Source organism: Corylus avellana, chromosome ca5 (assembly GCF_901000735.1).
Source record: "Corylus avellana chromosome ca5, CavTom2PMs-1.0".
In the NCBI taxonomy this organism is placed as follows: domain Eukaryota; kingdom Viridiplantae; phylum Streptophyta; class Magnoliopsida; order Fagales; family Betulaceae; genus Corylus; species Corylus avellana.
The window spans coordinates 36,078,765-36,096,871 of record NC_081545.1 but is presented as its reverse complement, the minus strand read 5'-3'; the positions used below and the strand labels follow the sequence as shown (position 1 = coordinate 36,096,871).

At 36.7% G+C, this 18,107-nt stretch overlaps 3 protein-coding genes across 8 annotated transcripts; all 3 read right to left on the bottom strand.

Moving 5' to 3' along the window:
* Positions 1 to 2,164: 2,164 nt before the first annotated feature.
* Positions 2,165 to 2,608, bottom strand: LOC132182252 (zinc finger protein KNUCKLES). The gene has a single exon (XM_059595439.1). It carries the CDS (start codon positions 2,606 to 2,608, stop codon positions 2,165 to 2,167), a length of 444 nt encoding a protein of 147 aa, XP_059451422.1.
* Positions 2,609 to 5,789: 3,181 nt separating this feature from the next.
* Positions 5,790 to 12,348, bottom strand: LOC132181359 (uncharacterized). Of its 4 annotated transcripts, XM_059594549.1 has the most exons (7): positions 12,032 to 12,348; positions 9,924 to 11,175; positions 9,457 to 9,809; positions 9,102 to 9,356; positions 8,038 to 8,118; positions 6,232 to 6,876; positions 5,790 to 6,041 (listed from the first exon to the last, which is right to left on the bottom strand). In XM_059594549.1, the coding sequence occupies exons 2-7, from the start codon at positions 10,747 to 10,749 to the stop codon at positions 5,988 to 5,990; spliced, it is 2,214 nt and encodes a 737-aa protein (XP_059450532.1). In that variant the 5' UTR covers positions 10,750 to 11,175; positions 12,032 to 12,348; the 3' UTR covers positions 5,790 to 5,987. The 4 variants fall into 4 exon arrangements, with proteins under 4 accessions (XP_059450532.1, XP_059450528.1, XP_059450529.1 ...); XM_059594545.1 differs by having other exon boundaries at positions 9,457 to 11,175; XM_059594546.1 differs by lacking the exon at positions 12,032 to 12,348 and adding an exon at positions 11,710 to 12,002 and having other exon boundaries at positions 9,457 to 11,175.
* A 2,264-nt stretch (positions 12,349 to 14,612) lies between these two features.
* LOC132181450 (probable inactive shikimate kinase like 1, chloroplastic) lies at positions 14,613 to 17,708 on the bottom strand. Of its 3 annotated transcripts, none has more exons than XM_059594680.1 (10): positions 17,442 to 17,708; positions 16,754 to 16,807; positions 16,477 to 16,542; positions 16,299 to 16,371; positions 16,124 to 16,211; positions 15,782 to 15,864; positions 15,549 to 15,675; positions 15,357 to 15,435; positions 15,205 to 15,269; positions 14,613 to 15,095 (listed from the first exon to the last, which is right to left on the bottom strand). In XM_059594680.1, the coding sequence occupies exons 1-10, from the start codon at positions 17,665 to 17,667 to the stop codon at positions 15,027 to 15,029; spliced, it is 930 nt and encodes a 309-aa protein (XP_059450663.1). In that variant the 5' UTR covers positions 17,668 to 17,708; the 3' UTR covers positions 14,613 to 15,026. The 3 variants fall into 3 exon arrangements, with proteins under 3 accessions (XP_059450663.1, XP_059450665.1, XP_059450664.1); XM_059594682.1 differs by having other exon boundaries at positions 16,317 to 16,371; XM_059594681.1 differs by having other exon boundaries at positions 16,477 to 16,531; positions 16,761 to 16,807.
* Between the last annotated feature and the right edge of the window lie 399 nt (positions 17,709 to 18,107).

Sequence of the window (18,107 nt, the reverse complement as noted above, 5' to 3'; positions counted from 1 at the left end):
GGCATAGCTCAGCACCCCTACAAATGAAATCATGAAATCAAATAATATGTAAAATATAGAAGAAGCTTTACTTATTGAAAAATAGTGTCAAATAATATGTTTATTATATATTTAATTAATATATTTATATTATTATATATATAAATAAAAGCGGTTAGCGGTTATAACCGCCTTGCCCTACCTCTTAAAACCGCTAACTGCAACCGCCATAGGCGGTTAGCGATTTTTAATAACCGACTACCAAAGCGGTTAGCAATTGGCGATTAACAGTTATAAGCGGTTGGCGGGTTAGTTATAACCGCCCTGCTTGAGCAACCCTAAAATGCAGCCAAAACAAGAATGACACATGCACAGACGATAAAGATAGGACGTGTTTACTGTATTCTAGCCACTATCACTTTGACTGCTAACATCCCTTATAAATTATCCATGGACCGACAAAAACTAACAAATTCTGACTTTAAGGATCAAATTGATCTCTAGACTCCCACGAAGCACTTTGTGATTAACCTTATTTCTTTATGCATGATTCTTCATCCAATAATCCCCATTAGCATAATCTCCTTAATTCCAGTGAACATAAGTACGTATTTGGAAAAGGAGAAAACATAATAGGTATTTTGCAAACATAATTTGAGCTAAAACATGCATGTTGCCAAACTTAATAAGCGCCATCCACATATTTCTTTTGAGCCACTCGATAGTACTACTTTTAATTGGTGCTTTCACATGACTGAGCATCTCTTTATCGGTTATACTACTTGATATCATCCCCAAATGCATTGTGGAGAATTACGTAAGCTTGTCCCCAAGAGTACAAGTTGTCATCTCACTTTCAAGTGTGTTTTTCTTCCGAATTCATTGCCGCTAATTAATGCAAACTTCATCAATCTCAAATCCACTTAAAGGTTGAAGTTTTATGAGTTTACTTCTGTTTCCATAGATTAATTGGGATCTTTTAAATTTTTCCTGCAATAGGACAGTGGCTATTAGAGGTTAATTCTTGATAGATAGAAATTTTCAGTAATTTTATTGTTTGAGCGAGACCCATTTGTCTAAGCATGTCTCGAAACGTACGGCTCCATTAGATGTTTAGACAATTGGGTTCCATAAAAATTATATTGCATAACTATCTTTAAGCATAAGCCCCTCACAACAGGCTATAATTCTTTACACTTTAGATTGGAGTGTTGGGAGGGATGAATACTTATTCATGAAAGCCTCTTACAGTCCGTACAATTCCCTGCACTTTAAGTTGGAGATTGTAAGAAATTGTAGGGATCCGATCATCTCACGTAACATGTGTTTTCTCTTTCAGAGAAGGGAGATTTCGCAAATATATGAAAGGAGCTAGCGTTAATTAGTATCTATTATAAAAGATAATTCACTCATCTATATATTTCCCATTTCTCTAGGCTTAATTCACTCAATCTGATCAAATCAACATCAAACTTTTCCACTCAATTTATGATGAATCAGTCGGACATTGTAGCCGTCGAATGCAGTGAATTAATTAAAACTGATGATTAATGAAACTGCAGGGATGATTGGATGTTTTTCTATGGCTGCTAATATTCATATTGTTATTCATCCAGCACTCCTGACCGGTGAGCAAAAGGAAACTTCTGGAATAATAGATGGAACAAAAAAGAGAAAAAGAAAAAGACATATATACATACACATACACATACATGATACAGAAATACATACATGTGATATATATGCATGCATGTCCGTCACAATCACAAGATTCACAACATATCAGAATCTGCATTTTCCAAAACCAGCTTGAGAGATTAAGAGGCATCAACTTGATAAGTTAAACCGAAATAAACATGTTAATATTCCAGGGTTCCAGAACCCAACAAAGTCATCGCAAATAAAGATTTAAGAACTTCTAAATCTTGACAGCTTTGAAACTCAAACCCAAAGATAAAAAATGTCAAGACCGCTTAACCTCACCATGATCAACTTCCTATAATATCCAACACATTTCTACTACTCTCACCCTCACTCCTCAGTTCCAAGGGTTCAAAACCCACCAAACCAGAACAACTCCTAAATGGGTACTCCAGAGAAAAAGCAAAAGATTATAAAGAAAAAGAAAATGAAAAAAAAAAAAAAAACAACGACATTGTTTTTCTTTCTGGGCTTAGAAAGGCATTTACAGACGAAGGGTGAGGTCAAGGTTTACGTGGTCAGAAGCATCAGAGGGTGGAGATAGAACTTCTGGGGTTGCATTTCCATGAAGCGCCCCTAGAGGAACTGATGAGCTTGAGGCAGAGGCACGGAACTGGTGGACGGTCGGAAAGGGGTCGGCCCAAAACTGTTCAACAAAAGGTGCAACTGGGTCTGCAGGTGGCTCGGTCTTGACGCAAGCCAAGCGGGCGTCAGCGGGGTAGCCTCTTCGAAGGGCGGCTCTTTCTCGCTTGTGGGCGTTTTGGTGGCCTCCGAGAGCTTGGGAGGTGTAGAACTTGCGAGGGCAGAAGAGGCATGGGAACATGCGAGAAGAGGATGTGGCCTGTCTCTGTGTCGGCTTTCTGGTGCTGGGTTTTGAGGAATTAGTAGTGGGCTGGTTTAGGAAGTCGTGGATAGCTGGGTCTGCCATTGAAGTTGCAGAGAATTGCAGAGCACAGAGAGAGAGAGAGAGAGAGAGAGAGAAAGGAGTTGAGGTGTGGCGTGAGGTTTATAAGAGGTTTTGGGTTTTTGTTTTTATCTGTTCAGAGGATTGTGGGAATATGATTGGTTGTGATGAAATGACAGAACTGCCCCCACTCGATTAACTTGATTTTGGGATTTCTAGCTAGACATCTTCATAATGCATGAAATATGCCAAAAAATATAAAATGAGTAAATAAGTGAGGGTTTGTTTTGTTTTGTTAATGAGGGATAAGAGGTGTTATTAGACGACCCAAGTGGCCAACTCTAACTAAAAATCTGGTCATCTAAGAGATTCATTATATGTCCGATCAAAAATTTTGTGTAGAAATGCATTCAAGATTCATCTTATTTAAGATAGGTATTTGGACAAGTTAAACTTGTTGAAACTATGCAAACATCTTATCCGAACAGATCAAATCTAAACATTGTCTCACTGCCTATATAATAAATAATCTCGCTGCACGAAATCTCGCTGTACGAAATTTGAATTCTTAAATTCTGTTAAATAATTGTAAAACCAAGAAAAATGGTTATATATATATATATATATATATATATATATATATATATATATAAGTCAGGTAAATGATGGGAAGACTTGGATGCAGTACACACGTGGCAGCAAATCAAGTGACAGAATAAATGAGTTATTCTTATATCTAAAGTTGGTTTCTTTCTTTAAAAAAAAAAAAATAGTTGGTTTCTTAGGGGAGTATATATACTTTCCTGTTGAAGAAATAGTAAGGGTATGATGTAATGGGTGAAAACTTGGGTAAGGTCTTCATACATATATATGGTGGCTCTGTTCTTGTCTAGCTGGTGCTTAAACTTTGCTTAATCATAATATTGTCAATAGAGAAATGACCAAAATATATTTGGCTTGTGTGGGTGTTAAAATATATTTATTGTCCATGACCATGAGGAGGAAGTGATGTACCCAGATGAGATGATCACTCTTTGGTTTGTGAGTTGTGGGGATGGGGCCTGATGGGTGATGCAGAGACAGAGAGAGAGGCGATTACACACATGCACGGCCTAGAATTTGATACACAAAGGAAAGGCCTCATTGTCCAATCATCAACAACTACTGATGTACCTCAATAGTATTTTTCTCTCCCATCCATCATCCCACGCAGAAGAAGAAGGATAAGGGCAAAAGGGGAATTGACGAAAAGTAAAAGGGAATCAAAGATTGAGGGGGTTGTGATACGGGAAAGGACAGCAGGGAAGTGGTAACACTTAACCTCCTTTCTTCAGTGCTGCTGCAGCCTGCAGGGACTGCTTCTCTCTCTCTATCTCTATCTCTATCTCTATCTTATGGGCAGGAGGACACTACGCTGGAGCCGTTTGTGTGGGGCCAGAAATGCAGGGTGACACGTGTGGGTGGTATCATTGGTGGGAACCCAAAAGAGCCAGCCAATCATAGAAGGAGTTACTGGGAGTGAGAGAAAGAGCCAAATAATGGAAGGAAGAGTTAATTGGCATATGGGACTGTGTGGGAGGAGGAATATAATGAAGGGCCAAGTCGGAGTAGACCCGTTGAGTGAAAGGGTGCGTGACGTTTTAGCAGATGAGTGTGAGGGAGTTGCAGGGGCTCAAGCCCCTAAGCTCCAGTGGCTCTGTTTGTCATAGCCTAAGCTCCAAGGGCGCGGCCTCTCTATTCCATTAAGGGGTTTCCTTTAACGGGGTTGTTCAGTTGTCCTCGGATGGCTGGTTGTCATTTGAGGGATTAGATGTGCATGTGGTATAATATATTTTTGAAAAAAAAAAATCAAATTTTCGTGTTATTTCAATTTTGACAATTAAATATTCAGATTTTTTTTTTCTTCTGGATTTAAAGAAGTCCTTTTATGCAACATCATGTGACTAATATACGCACAAATTACTTTAAATTATAAATATAATTTATAATTTGTAAATTTTTATTTAGTGTATATTTTTCAATTAAAGTAATTATGTCATGAGACACCTATTGTAGTTACATAACATGTCAAACGAGAGCCACAATAATGGACTATTAATTAATTGGACATTAAATTGACAGAATGACATATTAAAATTAAATTAAAAATCTAAGAAATGATTGGAACTGACAATTTGACACGCTAATATTGTGTGATAAAAATATAATTTTTAGCATTATTATTATTATTATTATTATTATTTTGGCATTGCTGACAATTTAATTTAAAATAGACAGTTAATATATCAATCCGCCATATGAGCCATGCAGAGCATAAGATGAGCAATTGCAACCCCTCTCTCTCTCTCTCTCTCTCTCTCTCTCTCTGTGCGCAGTCTGCACAATGATAACACTTGTACTGAAATTGGAGGCAACAGTTTGTTGTGCGCCGATCGTCCTTCAGCTGTGTTTTGTGTCCAGTTGCAGCAATATATTAATACGACAATATATATATAAAGGACCACCCGACGTTAACTAACAACAATCTTGAGCCCCAAGCAGAATCGATTTCGTCTTCTACACACACACACACACACACGAGGAGAAAATGAAGAAAAGAGTATGTTATGTATTGTAATGCCTTTCTTCATTTATTAAGATCCCCAAAACTGCCCCATTTAGGAGTTTGTAAAGACAGTTTTTTTTTTTTTTTTTTTTTTTAATTGATCTGAATCTTGTAACAAAACTAGTTGACTTCGAACTTGTAATAATTGGGCTTCTTGCTAAGAAAAAAAACTCAGTGGGCTTATTAGACAGCTGACAGCCCAGAAGGCTAAGATGGAACTCTACAAATGAATAGCACAAAGCGTAACCCACAGAATGAGGAATGGATACCGGACCGACCAACAATCACACTATATCGGAATACCTTCTGGCCCAGAACATTAAGGCCCATAAAAGCACAATTAATTTCAAACAAAATTTATCTACTTGGGGGACTGACAACAAGTACCCGGCAATGGTATATATATTACCATATGATTGAGATTGCCATATCATTTAAATTTTATAAACAAACAACCAAAAAAAATAATACTACTCTCTCTAATAGAGTAATACTACTTTTTACACTCGAGGGTATTTTAAATAACTTTTATTTCTTTTTAATTTTAGTAATAAGCATAAAAAATCACTTAAATCACGTTACACCACCACCAGCCGTCAATGACAAATTTGGGGTTATTTTGATAAGAGTTTTAGGCTCTCATTACGAAATAGACTAAGAGAATATTTTAACCCATCAAATTATTTCGAATCTAATTATTTACAGGTGAATCTGGGTTAGTGTCATTTTGAGATTAGACGACTATGAACACAGCAAAGAAGTTTTGCTTTGGTGAGGTTAATTAGAGACATTTCAGTTTCAGTTGATGTCGAAGTATCTTGGATCTTCTGGGAAATGGTATTCCACGTTCAACTGCCATAAAACACCCAAAAAAAAACCGTGTTAGACATAGAGACAGCCCAAACCACGAAGACATCAAAAGCTTCTTTGTAATAATCAACCAAATCCCTCCTAGCTATAGCATTACCACCATGCATTATATGTCAAGAGATTGTGGTGCTATAGAACCATATTATATGTAAATTCATAATCACATACATACCTTGCCCTCATCGGCGTCCGAATGGCGTTGCGGGAACACAACCCTTAAGTCATTGTATAAGTAGAATTTCCGCTCCCCTCCGGTGTCTTTATTTTGTGGTAGAGATAGTGGATCAGATTTGCATCTCTGAACTGACCTAGAACATTTTTTAGGGAAAGGGCAAATAAAACGGAGATGAAGAGCGTAACGGAGAGCACCAGCACCAGCAGCATTATCATTGAGCTTTGGACAATGATGTGATTTCCTCTGAGTTTCATGGCATTTACCCACACAGTCATTGCCCTTTGCCCCACTCTTCTGGCATTGCACAGTGCCACACCCATGGTCAAGCATAAAGGATGGATCGCCTAGCCTTCCCATATTCAGGGATTGCTTGGACAGCTCCCCTTTATCTGCTGACTCAACCAATTTAGAGTCTTCACTTCTACTAATTTCATTTTTTTGATCTATGGATCTCACTCTACGTACAGTGTCAACTCCACCTGTATTACTTACTTCGTTACTCAACTGTAGGGGTTGGCTTTTCTGTGAGGTTGGAGCCCCCCCCTTCTCTATAACTTTACTGTCTCTGTCCGTATGCCCTTGCTTCAACTGTGCAGAATTTGGGCTGGATGAAGCTAAGGTAACCTTTTGGCGCAAGAACGTCTACATTAATTCATTCAAAGAAAAGGAACCATCATTAGATACATGGTATATTAGAAGGTACATACAAAAAGATGAATCACCATAATAAATGTTTCGTTATCTTACATAATAATATATTCACATTTACAGTTACAAATGTAAGTGAAATCTTAAAAGATAGATACTATACACCAACTGCAACTTAGAGATAAACCTTTAAAGCCATGAAAATATTAGAAAGTTGAAATTCTGGTCAACATGCAAATCTGTAAGCCAGAATTATTTGCTACAGAAAAAGAATTATATCCACACTGGCACTTAATTATTTTTATGATGGCCATCGATCCTGAAAGTGCATCCAAGACTGCAACCATAGCCGCAATTTTATAATAATCTACAGTCATCTCTGCTCCTATAAGTAACAGTTTTACCGCACAACATAGGCCTCTTGATACATGTAAACATCATTTGTAAGTGTCCTGTCCCACCCATGTAATAATGAATATGGATGCATAACAGTATCGATGCAGTATGTCCAGATATATGTAAATGGCGCATTTAATTTTGCAAAGAAAAGTCTCTTCTCTTGGTGCTATAAGCAGGAAAAAGGATAACAGAGAGAAAGACACCTGCTTTTAGTTGACCAAACTGGCAACCACAAGTACAAGGATAACCTATTTTACACTTCATATGATCCTAAGCAACATGCCACCTACAATGGACACGCACTAAAGACAGTTCCGTGAGGCCTAAGTTTGGCTGTGAACTTACATGGCAGTGGGTGCTAGTTCTAGGCTATATTTATTGCAGCAGAGTAAGTCACAGAGAAAGCTAGAAGAAGCAATAACTGATGGGAAATAAAAAATATAAAATCAAAAAGAAGTTGGGATAATACGTGAAAATATCAGGTTGTTTATTCTCAGTGGTCAAAATAAAAAAGTACCCTGAATTATTTTAGTATCACTAAAATTAAGCAAGTTATTGTGAAGCAAATGGTAGTTACATCACCACTCACTGGAATTTCAGAGGGGAGAAAATTATACTAAATCACAATCTCATGGGAGTTTTCAGGCTACTACTCTTGACATGAAAAATGAAACAAAAAAAAAAAAAAAAATTCCAAAATCTCAATAAAGTCACAGCACTCATTCAATCCATACACAGGATATAAGCCCATCTTACTTTGGTACCAACTGGCATTTCGCTCAAATCATAGTTGCAAAGGAAAGTGTGAAGAGGTGTCTTCTCCGGATTGCTGAGAACCTATCAGATTAAACAAAATCCATTTCTTACATCACAATAGGTTAAAAACAACATATATAAGACTTCTAGAAACATTTTCCCCTAAACCGAGAAAAAGAGGATGCAATCATGCTATGATGTATCTACCACGAAGAAAGTTCCCATTAAAATAAAAGGAAAAGCAAATAATAATGAACAATTAATTCAAAAATACCATATGGATGCTTCACCCACCAAAAGAGATCATGCTAACAAAAATGAAAGACTAATCTAAAAATAAATCGTTTTGACACTAAAATGTCCGCAATTTTGATAATCAAAACAGATATTCTGCTAGCAATAAATAATCTAACCCGATAGCTCCGTAACAGGAACATGCATGTTCTAGTGAGCAGGAAAGTTTTAACAAAAAGGATGATAAAATATTTCCAAATAATGTCGCAAGTTGCCAACAACTCCATTTACAATTCTATTCTCTTTCCCCCACAAGTTTATGATAGCGTCGCCACATACAACTACAATACCTTTCACTGGTTAAATTCACATGCTGAATCCTATTAATCAGTTGACTGACATATCCAGAGCAAATATGTAGAACAATCACATACTGTTGTAACTATCAATTAAATAAATAAGAATTATATACTACAGAGTGCTAGAATAGCCAAATCTCCCATGGTGCAATGAAATCAAGCAGAAGAATCACATCAACTTGGCAAATCAAGGCTCCATGCCTTAAACATGACCGAGCTGAAACAAGTTTTTACTGCATTGCCTAATGCCTAGAGAGGCAATCATTAAAACATGCTGCAAGACTTCAGACAGCAACTAAAACCGCTGGCACGTGACTGAATTATTTATAAATGGTCATATGCGAGGTACACGAATTAACACCGATATATATATATATATATATATATATATATATATATATATGAGAAGCTAAATGAATTCTATCATAGTACTCGGAAGCACTAATCAGTCTCAAGAATGAAGCCAAGTACCAGTTGTATGCGCCCTTTCATAGGGATGCGCAGGCGGCTCTTGACAGTTGGTGAATCATCATTGCTAAGGCCTCGTTTCAGTTTCTGGCCTCTGCAATTGTTTGATGATGATGAATTTCCTGCAATATCTATGGATGCATAATACAGCAAGTAGCAATCTCCATCTACACTGGTCACTGAAAATGGAAGCTTTCTTGATTGTGGTGAAAAGTTCCCTCCAGTAATGCTTAGTACAGCTAGAAAACCATCAATTCTCTATACAAATAAGATGCCAACAATAAGCAGGGGATTCGGGTGTCTTTGAAGAATAATCTCCAAAAACTGAATCCAGGACATAAACAACATCATCACTAACCTGACTGAGTTTTCCAGATAAGAAACGACCAGACAGTAGAGACTCCTCGAATGAACCAACCAGGGATCTCCTAACAGGAAGTCCACTTAGACTTCTAATTAATCTTGCACATTGCGTGGTTGGGGCCGACTCTTGGGAAAAAGGCCAACTAGTGTCAGTATTACTTTCAAAGGAAGATGGATGAAACTCTTTTCGCAAAAGATAAATGTCTTCAAATGATCTGCTTGCAGTCCTACAATCCTCTTCTTCAGGGGCAAGAATAATGTCTCTGTCAGATCTCTCAAGTGATCCTTCTATATTTTTGAAGGTTAAACGATGGTCCTCCAACTCATTCTTGGCAGTCTTGCATCCTCCTGCAGTTTTCATTCTTTCAGAAAATCTTGGACCAAGAGGTGACAAAGAAAGTGGAGGTGAGCTGACCTTTTTGGGTGATATAGTTATCGCCCCACTTTGAGACCTGACCTTACCTAATTCCCTGATGTGATCAAGTCCAGATGAAGATACAAAACTATTATAAGCTGGTAGTTCCTTGTTTTCCAGCAAAGGGCCATCAGTGAATAACATGGATTCCTTTCCACCATTATCATATGGTATGTTCTTCTGTTCCAAGCAACTAGTCAAGGAACAGGTTGTAAAATGGTTTTGGCTGCCAACATTTGCTTTCTTATTATCTTTTGCAACAGAAATCCTACAATTATCAGTCGCGGCTGGTGAATTGGCCTGCATATTTCTGCTCCCAATGTCTAGCGGATCACCACCAAATTGGCATGGAGAAAGCATGCTGCTCAATGGAGATAACAAGCGCTTCCTGGCTAGTGACCCACCGGACTCAATTTCATTTAGTGTGACATTATTGCCAGTAGAAAAATGAACACGAACATCTGAAACTCCCTTGAATCCATCAGTTATAGAACTTGTTCCGCCTGATTCGAAGCCCACGACCCTAGAAACAGGGTTCTGAATATTTCGTCCACTTTTAGGTGTGAACCTCCCACTTTTGTCCACAGAACCAATTTTCATACCATTAATATTGGAAGCAACTTCCATTGCCCCTTTAAACTTAAATGAATCATCTCCAACCTCTGAAAGCTCCAAGCAGGTGGTTCTTTGGGACTCTCTCATAGAAGAGCATAATGGATTCCCAGCAAATGGACTCATGCTTTCACTGCACATTCCATCCATATCACAGGTGCTCACATTAGTGAATCGAGGTGGACTCGGCAAAAACGTGCCCAACGATGCTGCTTCAACTTCCTCGCTAGTTTCACTTGAGGGAACTTGCGGCAATCCCATCACTATATTTGCAAACAACTAATGCTTATCCTGATTTCTAAAAATGCTTAATGGCGCATATTCTCCATTCAGTTTTCTAATCAACAAAGAACCAGTTATCTTCAATCTAATGAACACATGAAATTGTCGCTCCAAATCCTATCAGTATAACAATTAATTAAGTCCTACTGCATATTCTCCACAAATTCTGCTACAACCACGAACATAAGTCCTACAGCAGCGAATCTCAAATCAGGAGAGAAGCCAATACTATGTATCAACAACAGGCATCCACATTTCTAACATTTCAACTCCCACTCCCTTAAAATGATGTAAAGAGAAACTCAAACACCTTCTAGACATCCAAAAATTACGAGTAGCACAGACGTTCTGACCTCCAGACCAGCATATATAGCTCATGATTGCCGAAAGAATCAATGCATATGCCTGAAACACAGTATTGGAATCAAGAGATTAGTTTAGCGCCAAAAATGATTCTTGTGTTGACACAGCCACAGCCACAAACTGATCCATTTGGACTCCATTTTTCATTAATCAAATTCTCACAAACCATAAAATTCTAGATTGATCAGCATAGACATTCACAAAACTTGCTACCTATGGTTTCAATTCACACTAAGAAAAAAAATCAATGCACAGAAATTAAAGGACAAGACTGAACCAACAATGATCGATGAAAACAACCCAGAAAGGAAAAACACTCACACACGCACAAATAAAATGTCTCTCATCATAGCCTATTCATCCATAACTAGAATGAGATGGAGTTTTTGGGCTTCTTTAGCCCAAAAAAATTAAGGAAAAAGAAAAAAGGAACCACCTCAAAACCAGAACAATATCTGTAATCAACCAAGTCGATCAGAACGGAATATCCTTAAGCCAACAGCACAATAATGAATAGCCCAGAAAATGTTGCCTTGAAACAATCAACAAACACCAAAAAACGCGGCGAGAACTCACAAGGGTTACTTGTACGGCACACATTCACCACGAACCCAACACCCTTAAGCTTTTTGCGTCACCATCTACGACAACTACAAGCAACGCTGTTTCCACATTTCCTTTTCTTCTAAAATTGGTTTTAAAAGCCAATTTTATTCCAATTATTAGAAACCCACAACCGCAATTCCTCCAAAAACACCCCAAAACAAACCAAATCACCGTAGAATCAAACTAACCACAGCATAGCCCAAGCTTGATCACCAAAAATTATCAACTAAACATATAAATTTAATTAAAAAAAAAATTGGTTTCACATATTTAATCCGATTATAAGACCCACCGATGAGGGCCTGTGATCAAAGAAAAATCCAGTAGCCAAACCATTTCACTGATCTTCTGTGGCAAATCAAATCCAACCCTCGGATCATATAATGATATTTCAAAAAAAACAAAGCAAAACAAAACTCAAAACCACAGATAATTTAGGAAAATGGGAAAGAAACAAAGTAAAGGGTGTTGAAAATTCAAATAACAAATTCTTCTTTAAGCGTCCAGAAGAAGGAGGAGGAGGTGGTAGAGGACGAGAGGGTGAGGGTTAAGGTAAAGCTGTGGGTTTGGTTTGGTGTTGTAGCAAAAACAGGCACACCCATCTCTCTTTTTCAAGTTTATAATCCCAAAACACTGCGTCATCATATTCATCATATACCGTGCCACGACCTTGTTGCCCACACCACAGGCTTTCTTAATTCTTACTATATACATTTTTTTTTGTGCTGTAATTTGTAAATTAGGTTAAACCCACATTGCAGTTGGACCAGATAAGTGTTTGTAATTTGGAAACTATACACGTAGAAACTAGAAAGTGCTTAAAAGTTTATATATATATATATATCAAACTTTTTCTATTATAATAAAAAAAATTCACTTAAAATACAATTAAGCCAGTTACCATATACAATAAGTATGATAAATCGATAAGAATAATACTATTGCTACTCTTTATATAGCAATACTCTTTATTTTATATTTGTGATCGTTTAATTTATTTATTTTTTTTATTGCAAGTCTTCGGTCTTCAGGTCTTAATACGTTTTGTTATGAAATTAACACAAAAAATTTATTTTATATCTTTTTCAATGCTTTATTTTCTTTTAGTTTTTATTAATGGTTTTGGGAATTATTCTACTATGTTCTTTCTATTTATCTTCTTGCAAGTCGTGGTAATAACGTTCGAGATTTTTTTTTAAAAAAAAAAATTAATTTGACCCTCATTAAATGGATTTAAATGGAGCAAATTCCGTGATGGTGATCTGCAGACCATTCTCAAATGACAGCCAAATTAAGAGGTAGCTAGCTGTAAACTTTAAAGGCATCATCAACGATTCGAACTCAACTATCAATGGCTGCCATTTGAGCACTAGAAAGATACAACCATGGGAACTTATAATTAAATATCCTTCTTGTTTGTTAGGTACCAATTGTAAAGTTAAAAAAGTGGACTTTTACTTAACAATAATTAGTTGTCGTTAAATTCTCAAGAGATAGTTCAATCGGTTGAGACCAATGAAGCGAAGGTCATTAATTCAAATCTCCTCTTTCCTTTTATACGGACATATCAAAAAAAAAAAAAAATAGTTGGTATTAAGTATTCTTGTCCAAACAATTAATTCTTAAAAACACTCTTTTATAGAAGAGGCGAATAAAGAACCGAGACAATTAACTTGCGACAGGTGAGCGCTGCACCTATTTCAAATTTATCTTAAGTATCTGCAATTTGTTGACTAAATTACGATAAATCCATATCCATTGATGAATTAAGATACCCTGTATTCTGTAATTATGGAGTCTAAATTATAGTACAATTCAAACACCCCACAAATAGAGGGCCTCCTAGGCCTACCTACGGCTGTGAGATCCTTATGGTGGGCTCCAATTTAAAAGACTCCGTCTCAGGAAAACAGCCCAATTTCAAATAAGTAAAAGGCATACACTTGCATGAGCATTAGAAAAGCTGACACGTTGCAGAGGACGTGATGGGGGACCCAGCAAGTCAGCAATTACCACTTCTCCTGGTTCTAAACTTGGTGGGAAAGTTTGTGTAGGTAAAAGTTGTGGCCTGCTTTGCTACCAATCCTAAAACACTTTCGTATACTTCTAGGCACATGCTATAGTGTGGGCCTTGGCCCACTCACCGGATCCCTCTTTGAGCATCTGACCCAAGAAAAAAAATTAATGAAAGAAAGTGTTGAGCAAAGGTTTTTTTTTTTTTTTTTAATCAAATTTCTTCTTTCAGTTCAGTTTAAGGCATGTGAAAATTACAATGTATTTTAGATTCATGGTAATTTAATCGAATAGATTAAAATTTTTCAAAACCATTTTGGAAAAAAATTTCCTCAAGAAAATATTTATCAAAACATATATATGCAATTATCATAATCTTATGATAATTGCATATTTTACTAACACATGCCAAGATGTCTCCCTCTTATCTCTTTCGGATCTAAATGTCCAACAATTTGTAATTAGTAGATATAATAGTTATCTGCCAGAGCATAAAGGCGAATTATTCGATACCTATTTGGACAAGTGATTTTCTCACATTTAATGTCCGAATTTTTAATAATCCAAACAGCAAAATTGTTGAAAATCTCTATTCATCTCTCTATAGCAACTGAGGTTCCTTATGAATTTTCACCCGTAAATACAATAATGGTCGGAGATAAATAATTTAAGATCCCTATATGGTTTTTGATGTATTATTGACGTTTTCAACTCCTGTTTGTTCTCTTTGCCTTACTCTCAACTGTATCGTTCTTTCGGATTCCAATTTTATGAACATTGATAAATAGATAAAAGCTCACGCAAATTCAACAAGATCATTATTTACGAACCATAAAGACAAATCTTCTTCATTACTCAATTTAAACTTGGCTGTGGGACTAGGGAGACCAAAAGGGGTTGAAAATTAGGTTCAGAATGGACAACATAATGCCTATTTAGCATGCCAGACAGCCTTTACAAGGAGAGAAATAAATGTATCACTGGATACATTTGGGGTACTATTTTTTGTTTTTTATTTGAAAAAGTGTTTTAACGTCGCATAAAAGGTATAAACAGTTTTTGTTTTTTTAGACATTTTAAAAATTTTAATAGACGGAGCCTTTGTTTTTCTATGCAGATTATTATTGCATGTTATTCAATCAAAACAACTAGAAAAGAGAAGTGAAAATTGAAATGCCCACCAAGGCAGGCAGAGAAGCTCTCGAGGGTAGATATCCCAAAAATTCTGTGAAGCGTTTGCAATCAGTACAAGTGATGAGCAAATCCATGGCTGGCTAAAAGGGTCTTGCTGCTGCTTCCATCAACTTCTTAGCTCTTGTCAGTTTTTCTATCTCCTTGAGAACCTGAAATTTTTGCAAGTAAAAGAGAGGGAGGTGGGGAGAAAGACATGGTCAGTCGCATTATCTAGTTTACAAACTGAAGCATGTTCTCATTGTAACTATATTTCTTCACCTCTAAAGTCATGTTTTCCGTGGTAACTGCATCAAGATCATCACAACCTAATTGGCAAGCTACATCTGCAAAGAATCGGAAGCTGTTACAACCAAAAAGAAAATATTTTTGATTACATGATGACATGAATAAGAGAAACTATGGGGATATACTTTGTAGTGAAATAGTTGCATCAGCTATCGCATATCCACCTCTCATTTCTTTATAAAGATTAGTTAACTGGGTCAAAACCTGGTTATCATTTCCAACAGCTGTTAATAATGAAGAGGGCTCAAGATCACCAAAAACTACTGGATTAATTTTAACTGCTGAAAAGTTTGAGAGAATTAGCGGGAAGCCAAAACCTTCGAGTAAGCTTCAGAAGCGAATATTTCCGAATCAGAAAGTCCAGACTGGTCTTCGATCATCCCCCTTGCTATCATGTCCAAGGGTATATCAATCCATATTGAGATTCCATGTCTTAGAAACGCCCTATATAGGTCAAAAGCAAGTCAAATAAGTAGATTAATGATGATAGATTACTCGTGCAAAGGTTACATGTGGTGAATTCAGAAACTAGTGAAAGCAGTATTCCTACAGATTGGTAGAACTCTGAACCGCACCATCTCCGGCACAAACCACCAGGCGACCCATTGATGATAACTGCTTCAATACTTCAGTCTACAGCAACATGACACTTCTAAGTATAAACCGGTCTATTATGAGTATGATTAACCAATGCAAATTGAATACTTCTAACTACAAGCTGGTCAGCCTTTAGTAGTAGATTGATTGTTGCGGTTCTTTCATTTGTTGAACTATGTTCCAAGTGGAATGGTCCTAGAACACAACTGAAGTTACCAATCCTAATTTGCGACAGAGCTTCAACATGAAGTAACAGAAAGCAACTTAAAATAAGTTTCAAAATTCAAGCAAACACCTCAGACTCACGAAATCCCTTTTCATCAGTCTCCTTAAAAGATTTGGCAGCAGATTCACCTCCGGCAGCTTCCTCAACCAAACCATCACTGGATGTAGTCAACCAAAAAACACAAGTTTAGCAATGGGAGTTACTTGATCTTCCAGTGATTTTTCAATTTACAGCACATGGATACCTGTCAAAGTAATAATACCGTAATGCATCTGCTAGAAGTTTCCCCAAACTGGTCTTCATAGAGTTTTTCATCCCTTAACACCAAAGCAATCATCAAACCACACATATAAGTACATATACCATAATCACCATAAGATTTAAGACTGCAAAATCATCCCTAAGTATCAAGTGCTTCATACCCACAAGAAATATGGAAGTTCCTTTCAGTTCAGGGGACATATCCATTGCTTTCTTCTGGATTAAAACTGAACAGTTAAAATGAGAACTTCAAACCACTAGAAATTAATTGGAGTAAAATATCTTCTCACCCCATGGTCGTCATATAAAAAAAGAAACGAATATAGAAAAGAAAATTCGCAGTTTCGGCTTCCTTACTTCAGAAGCATTTTCTTCTCTTAGGCTCATTTTGTTCTAAGAGAGCGAAATGCATAAAAGATTGGGGCAGAAGGGAATTACATCTCACCTTCACTGCAAGAAAGGGATCAACCACAGCATCCTTTGCCGTTGAATCTTTGAATTGGGCAAAGATGAAAAAAAAAAAAAAAAAACTAGTTAGAACTTGCAAGTTTGCTACTTCGAAAACCCTTTTACATTGGAAAATAAAACAGTTGATTAAAACCTCACCACCCAATCCAATTATATAGAGATGGCTACTCATGATTAAAACTTCATCAAATTGCTACCTCTTTGATGGATCGAGTAGCTAAATCCCTTTGCTGGGAGCATAATTGAATCATGTGGAAGTATGGAAATGGGTACCCATAATTGAATAATGCAATTATGATTACTTATGAGGAAGTTTGCCCACATTAGAACCACAACATACACGGCTCACCAATGTGAAAACCATTATCAAACAAGTGACCTGCATTTCAGAACGATACGAATATCCAGCACGTATACTTACAAATATTAAACAAAAATAAAAAAATTCCAATCAAGCTAAGAAAAACTTCATCAATTCAAGCTGTTTGATTACTGAAAACACAACGGTTGGCAAAACTGGAAACAACCCAATACGACAAGAAACAGGAAACATAAATTGACATCCTCAATTCAATGAAACAATTACAATATTATCCACACAAAAAAAGAGGAGAGAAAAGATTCAGAAATAAGAACTAGATTTCTGCAAACGACTCACTGAGAGAGCTATCATTGGCCACAGAGCAAGTCGTGGAGAGAGGCTTTGGGGAGGGATTGTGAGACTGTGAGGTTGCTGTAGAGACAAGTTTGTGTCTATTGCAAGTGGATAAGGAGTGTGGGAACTGGGCGAGGCCGATGAAATTCCAAGGCACCGCTTGAAAAGGGAGCGACGGGCTCCGAAATCGGAGGCCATTGCAGGACGAGTGGAAGGTCGTGAGCTCCATTGATGGTTGTAGTTGTTATCTGTTGCTCACCACACTTTTTATTTTATTTTAGACACGAGTGCTTTAACGGTATAAACTACAATAACCTTAGAGAATTTTTTTATTTTTTTATTCTCTTGAATAACTCGTCTATCTCGGACATGCCAGATATACCATCAAGTTCAAGAAATTTTACTTGAATTTTACAGTAATGTTAGGAATTATTTTTAATGTGACTTTTAAAATTATCATTCGATCAAAATTTAAGTATGATTCATCTAAAATTTAATGGTAATTTTAAAAGTCACATCAGTTTTAAGAGGATAAAAAAATAATAAAAAGATAATCCCTATCATTACTCGAATTTCACCTATTCAATAATAAATTTGTAAGAGAAATAAACAAAAAATATGTAAGTTTTTGTTTTTTCTCCTTATCTCCTTTTCTCAACAAACAAATCT

Coding starts and splice junctions, on each gene's coding strand:
- LOC132182252 (XM_059595439.1), bottom strand. CDS start 2,608: ATGGCAGACCCAGCTATCCACGACTTCCTAAACCAGCCCACTACTAAT.
- LOC132181359 (XM_059594545.1), bottom strand. CDS start 10,749: ATGGGATTGCCGCAAGTTCCCTCAAGTGAAACTAGCGAGGAAGTTGAA. Junction 8,119..9,101: donor TGAAAGGGCGCATACAACTG/GTACTTGGCTTC, acceptor TTAATCTGATAG/GTTCTCAGCAATCCGGAGAA. Junction 6,042..6,231: donor CGGACGCCGATGAGGGCAAG/GTATGTATGTGA, acceptor GTTTTATGGCAG/TTGAACGTGGAATACCATTT.
- LOC132181450 (XM_059594680.1), bottom strand. CDS start 17,667: ATGGAGCTCACGACCTTCCACTCGTCCTGCAATGGCCTCCGATTTCGG. Junction 15,676..15,781: donor GTTCAGAGTTCTACCAATCT/GTAGGAATACTG, acceptor TGACCTATATAG/GGCGTTTCTAAGACATGGAA. Junction 15,436..15,548: donor CTTCTGAAGCTTACTCGAAG/GTTTTGGCTTCC, acceptor AATGATAACCAG/GTTTTGACCCAGTTAACTAA.